Below are 9,213 nucleotides of genomic sequence, written 5' to 3'. Positions count from 1 at the left end.
ACACACACACACACACACACACACACACACACACACACACACACACACACACACTTACACACACACACACACACACACACACACACACACACACACACTTACACACTCACAGACATGCACGCACACCCACACTTTTACACACTCACACTCACAGACATGTACACACAAACACACACTTTTACTTCCACACACAGAGACACACAAACACACTTGCATAAACGCTTTTACACACATACACACACACACACACATGCACAAGACAGATCTAAAATATCTCAACCCTCAAAAAGGTGATTTGATATATTAAGTGTAGAGAGAATATTGGAAAGGGTACATTTTTTGTAGGTAAAACATCTTTGCTTATGAAAAGCTAGCATTCTTCAGTCTAGGCCAGTGTTTCGGATTGTGTGCCACAATACCCCTTCACTTTGAGTCTGAAACACTAGACAGAATAAACACCAGCGGAGCAGAGCACAGCAGAGCAGGCAGGGAGGCAGGCAGGCAGGCGGGCCGGATGTGGCACTTACACATCTGCTGGGTGCTCACCACCTCATTCCTATCCAGCTCCTCGCTGGGGGGCCTGGTGGGGGGCTGCAGTCGGGGACGTTGCCTGGGCTGAGGCTGGGGCTGGGGCTGGGGTTGGGGCTGGGGTACTTGGGTGCGGGGGGGCGCCTCAGGTTCGATAGAGTTGTTTTCCTCCCTCTCCTCGGGGGGAACTCGCCTGGATGTGCCGTCGTCTATAAAGCAGGCAGTTGACACTGATTTTACACGCACTCATAAAAGGCTAGTAGCCACATGACAATGGAAACAAAGGCATATTATTTATTAGAGCTAGTATTTATTTAGCTGATCTCAGTAGAGTCAAGCTTTTATCAGTATATTTTCTTCCTGGAAATCCAACCCTGTCACCATGCTCTTGGTAGTAGTATCTCTCTCTACCAGCAGAGGTACAGGAACACAGTGGTCTCTGCCTTGGGTTGATGAGTGAATCTGCACACTCTGCACACTGATAGTACCTTTGTAGCACAGGTTGTCTCTGCAGACTCCTCCATAACTGGGCGGGCAGGCCGAGCACGGGGAGCCATGTTTATACGGCGCATGGCCCCAATAGTTCCCCCTGCACGGATCAATGAACACACACCACCCAATCAGTTTCAACTGTAACACAGAATTACTTTGTAATTTTATCTTTTTATATTTGAATACGTGTGTGTTGGGGGAGGGGGGGGGATGCTTATGGAATAAACGTTGCTTAGCAAAAGAGAGACGAGTTGCTTACTTGGGCGAGTAATTGCAGACCAAATAAACAGCCTTAGACCAGATCTGGCCCCAGACGTTCATGTCGTAGCACAAATTGATGGCACAGCCGATCCGGTTACTAGTGGCCCAGACGAGCTAAAAGCACACAGACACCCACCCAGAGCAAAAGAGTATGAGCACAGAAAAAAACAGAGGCCTTGCATACCTTCTCCAACAAGAGTTTAAATAAAATAAACATTTGCTTTTCCATGGTTTGGTTTTTCTATGCAATAAATCTAATTTTAATTGCTGAGCCAACAAGCAGAAATGTAATCATGGAAATGTTTCTATTTTTATTTTATTCGTGTGTACCTGAGCCTAATCTATGCATACTGGTTCAGAACATCGGAGTGTTACTTGAGCAAATTATCTGGTGTGTAAATTGTTCTTCAGCAGGGCTAATTTTACACCTCTAAGTATACCTTAGAGGAATGTGTGTTATATACCTTAGAGGAATGTGTGTAATAGTACACCGAAGTATTGACATGTTTGCAGTCTTACTTCAGCCATATTGATTTTATGTTTACCTTCCTGAGAGTAATGTGTATGTTACTCCAGGACTGTTGATCTTGTCTATAACTTAGTGGAACGTATTTAATAGAACACATATGTATTGGCATGTTTGCAGTGTTGATTTTGTCTATACCTGATTGTAATGTGTACAGACTGTTTATTTGCACTTGAGTGTTATAAGAGCAATCACTTTATGTATGAGTGTTACTTGAGAGGTGTTGATCTTGTGGAAACCTCAGTAAAATGTGTGATTCATTGCTCCAGTGGTGTTGATCCTGTGGATCCTTCAGTATAATGTGTGCATCATTATTCCGGTGGTGTTGATCTTGTGTGTGACTGTTGCTCTTCAGTAGTGTTGATCTTATGTACACCTGATTGTAATGTACTCCAGCAGAGTGATCTTGTGTGTTTTTTCTGTGTATACTGTGCATGTGTGTGTGTATACCTGTGTGTAGTGTGTGTATGTGTGTGTGTGTGTGTGTGTGTGTGTGTATATGTGTGTATATATCTGTCTGTGTTTGTGTGTTTGTATACCTGTGTGTGTGTGTGTGTGTGTGTGTGTGTGTGTGTGTGTGTGTGTGTGTGTGTGTGTGTGTGTGTGTGTGTGTGTGTGTGTGTGTGTGTATATACCTGTGTGTAGTGTGTGCAGACTGGTCCTGAACATCTGAAGGGGCAGTAGGGGCTACACTCCTGAGGGTAAGGGAAGGAGTAGTCTCTGACCTCATCATACCACGCCTGCACGTGGGACGTTGGAGGACGGGGTCTAAGGAAGGACACATATAGATGATCAAATGAATCAATCAGTCAATTAGTCAATCAATAAAACAATAAGTCAATCAGTGAAGGAGGAAGTCAATACATCAATTAAGGTATCAAACAAACAGCTTTCATTTGGTAGTTAGACAAGTGATTGCAGTTGAAAGTGTTTTCCATGCATGCTTGATTCACTGATCTTTTCCTTTTCAATCTTTTCATTATCATTTGTGCTTACTTCATGCAGCGGAGATGCCTCTGAGAAGTCAATGCAGAAAAGTAACACCACCCACATAAGCACAAGCACTAGCATCACGCCATCCTAGAGCATGATTGGTCCACACTGTACTGACCTCCCCCAGTGGACCCCCAGGTTCTGTCCAATCTGAGGCAGCAGTCCGGCCGGGCCGTGCTCCCACAGGCAAGTCTCCGCCCACTCCTCAGACGTACGCTCCAGCTCCGTGTCCCACACCTGACCAATCACAGTGTGAAGTAAAGTGTAACACAATAATAGTTCTTGCATGTGAAACAACACTTTGGCCAGAGTTTCTTAAATAATCCAAACCCTAGTTTTATTTGAGTACAATTCTCAATGTGCTGCTATTCTTCTTTACTCAACATTTTACAATCATAAATAGTACAGTACAGTACAGTACAGTATAGTATTGCTACACCACAACCAGGCTTATGTAGTGCAACTGTGGGTTATTTGAGTATTGCCATTCCTTGTCCCTGCCAGTGGCTGCATGAGACACATTACATCTCAATACAAATCACATCAGTAATCCCACGCTAATCCCTCAGGGTGTTTTAGCTGCAGAGGCCAAAACACAACAAGAGATGAAGAGGGGCCTTCAAGGCCAGACGAAACGATCAAAGAGTGGACGAGTCTATGTGACATTAATAGATATGAAGGAAGTCTTAGACAGGTTAAATCTCTAGAGATGTATGATATTCCTGTAGGTAGTCAAGTGATTGATTTGCTCCATTTATGTATATTGTTTGGCAATGACAGCATGCTAAACGCATAATGATTGATTAAATTAGACCTGAACAGGAGGTTCTAGGTGCCAGTGCTTTGATGCCAAATTCTCCATTATGACTGGAAAAAGAGACTTCAGTGTCCCAAACAGTAACCTTGCCAAAACTCTGTTTTCTCTGAAAACCTATTGAAACACACACACACTTACACACAGACACACAGACACAGACACACAGACACACACACACACACACACACACACACACACACACACACACACACACAGACACACACACACACACACACACACACACACACACACACACACACAAACACACACACACAGAGACACACACACACACACAAACACACACACACACACACACACACACACACACACACACACACTCACACACACACACACACACACAAAACAATGCTGTCCTTGTTGAAATGAAATGTCTTCCACATGTTGCTGAGGCTTGCGGGGCCTAGTTCCTGCGTGGCATTAGGACGGCTCTCTCCTTCAGTGGCTGTCTCCATTTGACAGTTAATATGGAGTTCAGGGGAGGCAGGAATGCCAGTCAGTGGGTCCCTCACACAGCACTGACACACACACCCACACACACACATCCCTCACACAGCAGAGCCACATCCTGTGACTTAAACATAAGCAGTAAGTGGTGCGCTGTTAGTAGTTTGGGGATTGTTTTGCTGAGGGGTGCACCTCCACTTCTCTCGGAGTGGAAAACGCAAGCCTGTAGAAGTAGATGCCTGAACCAGTCTGCTTGGGGGGATTGGGTGACTGTGTGTGTTTGTGTGTGCATATTTGTGTGTGTGTCGGGGCCGGGGTGTGTGTGTGTGTGTGTGTGTGTGTGTGTGTGTGTGTGTGTGTGTGTGTGTGTGTGTACGTGTTTGTGTGTGTGTATGTGTGTGTGTACGTGTGTTTGTGTGTGTATATTTGTGTGGGGGGGGGTGGGGGGGAAGTGTGTGAGTGTGTGTGTATATTTGTGTGTGTGTGTGTGTGTGTGTGTGTGTGTGTGTGTGTGTGTGTGTGTGTGAGTAAGGGAGGAGGGTAAGTCAGAGATGTTAAGGGCCTACTCTGTCACTGGTCAGTCGTTTGACACCTTTCCACCTGGAAGTCCCAGAGCGCTGCTGCATAGTAAAGTTGCTGCAGAGCCTCCAATAAAATAGCTGTTGTGCAGAAAAACACAGACGCTCTTCGGCGCTTACTCGTGCCTGCACACCTGGCTACAGGAAGTCTGCTGGACTGGCATGTTCACGTTCCAAACATAACGTTTTTTCATCTCTGCTTTTTATTGTTCCAGAAACCATTTAACACACTTTAACACACACACATCTGGGAAACATTGCAATGAGGAAAACACAGAGGTTTTTACCATTATCATTAATTTGATTTTATCTAGCTAGATATCATCTGACTGCTGCAACAGATAATGCTCAAATCTGGCTCAAATTCTCATCATCAGCATCCGATGCACACACAAACTCACTATGCAACAGAATGCAAATCCATTGACCTCCATCATTTAAAAATAAACTCGGCTAACTTTGTCCTTGATATGAACCGGCAAGTGATCACGGCCGTCCTTTCACTGCCACACAGAACTCTGGGAATGCAGATCCGGAGCTCTGTGCCCACTGAGACACACTCAGAGTCAGGAGCGGGAAACAGTCTATGCAGCAGAAAACCCAAACGTGTACCTCCTCCTCCTCCCTCCCCTCCCTTCCTTTCCCTTCCCAGAGCCCCAACAATCTCAATGGGGGGCCCCCCTGTTAGCCCACCGCACTTAGCTGAACTCAGTAAGAAAAACACGCCTCCTGGTCCCTGGTCTCCGCTCCCCACTCCCACACGGGCCATTGTTTAGTTCATTTAACACCTCATTAGGAGTAAGGGGGGGGTTCTCATCTGGTACCGATTACCAAGTCAGCCGACGGGCCCGAACATGAGTTGTTTTTCCATGTGCTATGCTAAGATTGACAGAAAGTATGGAGTGTGTGTGTGTTGTGGTGTGTGTGTGTGTGTGTGTGTGTGTGTGTGTGTGTCCACAGAGTGAGAGAGAGATAGAGATAAAGTGCAAAAAACTAAAAGGACTGAAAGACATACGAAGATAGGTAGATAAAGACAGAGAGAGAGTGAGTGTGTGATAGAGAGAGAGAGAGAGAGAGTGAGAGAGAGAGCACGTGAGAGAGAGAGAGTGAGTGCGTGATAGAGAGAGTACGAGAGAGAGAGAAAGAGAGAGAGAAAGGACAGAGGTTGCTGATGTGCACACAGCACATGGGGTTCGTCTGGACTGGTAGTCAGTTCCCACAGAGGCCCTCATGCTGATTGTTTTGAAAATCCAGACTTTTATCGGCTCCATCTGCGCTCCGCCACTGGGCACCGTCACATTCCTCATGACCATATCCATCACACTCTCCTTATCAAATCAGCTGCACTCACAACCCCGACCTGACCCACTTTCTCCCCAGCGCCGGAAGACAATAAGTAATGCTGCGTCTCCGCCTCTGGTGAACGTACGTAGCCGGAAGATTTATGGCATTGTGTCAGTGGCAATATTATTTTTAGAGGGGTTTGGGACTTCGAGAGGCTAAACAAACAGTTGAAATAGAAGCCAATCCCCATTTTGTGTGTGAAAACAATAGCCTGATACCACAAAGCCCATTCCCCATTGAAAGCAAGCCCTAAATCAGGGGCTTGGGAGAGTGCATATATATCTGGCTGTAAAGAACAGCAGCAAGACCTCTCAAACACTGGATAAGCGTGCTGCCCCCAGAGATGATGGGCATGAACCGAAGGCTGCAAAGTGCCAACACCTCCTAAAAGTGACTCATCCAGAAAAAATCCCTGGCCCGGGGATGTGGGCTGGGTGCCAGGGAAGGTGTGGGACCAGAGGGAGGGGGAGGTGGCACAGGGGGAAAGGGAGGTGGCACAGGGGGTGGGGGGAGGTGGCACAGAGGGAAGGGGAGGTGGCACAGATTGTGGGGGGGCACTGAGGGAAGGGAAGAGGGCACAGGGGGAGGGGGGAGGGGTGAGGGGGGAGGGGGAGGTGGCATCACTTTGGCGCTACAGGAGGTGCTGCTACCATGAGGGCAGTAACACTGCATGGCACCGGTCGCATCCTCTTATGGTCTATTTAACTCTTCATCTCTATCTCTTCTCTTTATAGCTGTGATTTATTTTCTATCCTGCCATTCTATTACCCTCTTGTTTTCATTACTTCTTTCTTTGCTTTCTCATGCATTTGCTCCCATCCTCCTTCTCTCTCTATCCTGCATTCTCTTGTCACTCTTTCATTGCCACCCTCTCTCTTTCCCTTGCTTCTCTTTCTCTTCTTGTCTCTCCACAGTCTCATTTTTCTTTTTTCTTCTACCTCTGCTCCTCTCTCTACCTTTTTCTCTCTCTCCCTCCTCACTCTCTCTTTTTCCTCCTCACTTTCTCTTTCCCTCTGTCCACCTTCCTCATCTCTCTCTCTCCCTCTTCCTCTCACCAGTGTGTGCGTGTGAAATGGGTCTTCCACTTCACTTCGCCCGTGAGTCACGGAGAGGGCGGCAAGCCAGTTAGACTGGCAGCACATGAGAGAAGACAAGCGAGAAAAATAAATCAGCCCCTTCTATGGCGTTAAGAGCGGAGAGACGTACCCAGCAACATACACACGCACACACTGAGCAATAACCTTCCACTCAGCCTTGCTAACATTTCCACGTGATTCAGAGAGAAAGGGAGAGAGCCTTTGGGGAGATCCACGCCGGGATGACATCCTAAGATGACCCTATGTCCTGCTCGCTCATCTCCCTAAGTTCAGTTCTCTCCCACAGCATACCTTTCCTTATATTACCCCACGGTGCCTCCCCTGGCTAAAAAAGCCAGCCCATTGTAACAGGAGACACTCACTCAGCAATTTGCTGGCTAAGCACTCTCTCTCTCTCTCTCTCTCTCTCTCTCTCTCTCACACACACACACACACACACACAATCTCTCTCTCTCTTTGATTCACTGTTTCCCTGTCACTTTCAAAACTCTCTCTTTTTCTTTCTCTCTCTCTCTTTCTTTCTCCTTCTCACTCTAACTGTCTTTCTCTCTCACTTGTCTTAGCCAAAACTGCCAATGAGGTGGCCACCTCCTCTTTATTCTGAATGAGATCCTCCAACAAATCAATTATATAGTTGCACATCTCAGCAGTTATTACAGACATGGAGGAAGAGAAGTCTGTTCAAACTCCTGCACTGGCATGTTAGTTCAGCTTGGTCCAGAGTGCAAAGACAACAGTGCATGATTAAAGACCTGAACACAGAGGTTTTCAACATTTTCACATGAAAAAAGCCACAGATAGCTCTTTTGCAAGTCAAGCTGAAGTTAGCATGCAATTTATTATGTTCACAATACTGAGGTTATACATCTAAGATGATCTGGTATTTTTTTTCTCGTTTTGACAACAGCATAGTGGCAATCACCCCATTTCAACCAAACGTTTCACATCATCACCTGAGGGACACCTGGGTGTTCATCTTTCATAAACCTGTGCAACATCATAAATAAAATATCATGCATTTACCATGTGTTCCATGTTAGAAGCCTGGGGGTACACCTGACCCCTGAGTTTGTTGTGCAGATCCAGGATAGCTTGCATGTCGCTCTGGCTGATGGCTCTCTTTCCGCGCTGTTTCGCCTGCCACCAGTCTCCGTCCTCGTCCGCGTACTTCTCCAACAGGGCGCTTAAGTCAGTGGAGTTGAGAAGCACCATAGACGCTGCGGTCTGGGAGATTATCAGGAGGCAGACGCATCGCAGCCATTCGCGTGGTGAGCTTTTCATTTCTGCGTGATGCCAGTAATTCCACTACTCTGTTAAACAAGAAGATTGAACATGATTGAGCTGCATGTCATTCATTTGCATAAGCTCTAGCACCAGACGCGTTCGTGGTAACCACACAATCTGGTGCCGAGACATCCTAGACGTGGCACAACTACCCGCATTTATTTCTGGAGGCTTCTTCCACTTATTCGCCTACTTGGTGTTTGGACAAACAAGACAACTTTCGCACCCGATCACAAAAAAAAAGTTTCGACAGTCGCGAAGCTTTTAGAGGAGATATTAGTTGAGAATGAAATGTTGAGGGCTACTTCTACCAGCCCACCTTATGGGTCATTAACGCATGCTTAGGATTTTGGTCACACCCCCCCCCCCCCCCCCCCCCCCCCCCCCCCCCCCCCCCCCCACCTGTGCAGAAACACAGTAGATTGGAACTCAAAATAAACGGATTTAACGTTTTAAAGGCGGCTTGCTGATTAGTCGTAATCTTACTTATCTTGTTATAACTATCACAGATCGCTTCCAATCGGCAGGCTCGTGTACAAAGTGAGATGAGAAGAAAGTCATTGCACTAGTTAGACTACCTTGAAAACAGCGTACGTTGCTCGGGAAAGTGCGTTCCGAAATTGATGATGTTGCCAGAAAGTGATGCTGGAAAGTAACTTGCATGAAAAAGTCAAAAATCCTCAGATGTTTCAGCAAGACGCTTTGGAAAAGTTAAAAAAGTTAAAAAAAAAAAAAAAAAAAAGTTAAATAGCAAATACGTTTAAAGTGCGCTGTAGGGCTGACTGAAAATTCTTGTGAATACTGGACTGGACTGGACTGGACGAACGC

The 9,213-nt window shown here is 46.3% G+C and overlaps 1 protein-coding gene across 1 annotated transcript in view; it reads right to left on the bottom strand.

Annotated features, from left to right (window-relative positions):
* The window catches only part of crispld1a (cysteine-rich secretory protein LCCL domain containing 1a), a gene marked incomplete at both ends in the record, with an annotated part of 12,396 nt that extends 4,083 nt beyond the window's left edge, over positions 1–8,313 (bottom strand). The window contains 6 exons of the mRNA XM_080855188.1: positions 528–737; positions 1,017–1,117; positions 1,280–1,395; positions 2,443–2,575; positions 2,919–3,037; positions 8,125–8,313. Of these exons, the coding sequence (XP_080711314.1) occupies positions 528–737; positions 1,017–1,117; positions 1,280–1,395; positions 2,443–2,575; positions 2,919–3,037; positions 8,125–8,313 (868 nt within the window). The remainder of the gene's footprint in view (positions 1–527; positions 738–1,016; positions 1,118–1,279; positions 1,396–2,442; positions 2,576–2,918; positions 3,038–8,124) is intronic.
* Between the last annotated feature and the right edge of the window lie 900 nt (positions 8,314–9,213).

Source organism: Sprattus sprattus (assembly GCF_963457725.1).
Source record: "Sprattus sprattus genome assembly, chromosome: 17".
NCBI lineage: Eukaryota > Metazoa > Chordata > Actinopteri > Clupeiformes > Clupeidae > Sprattus > Sprattus sprattus.
The sequence above is the reverse complement of the archived record's forward strand: the minus strand, read 5'-3'. Positions and strand labels throughout refer to the sequence as shown.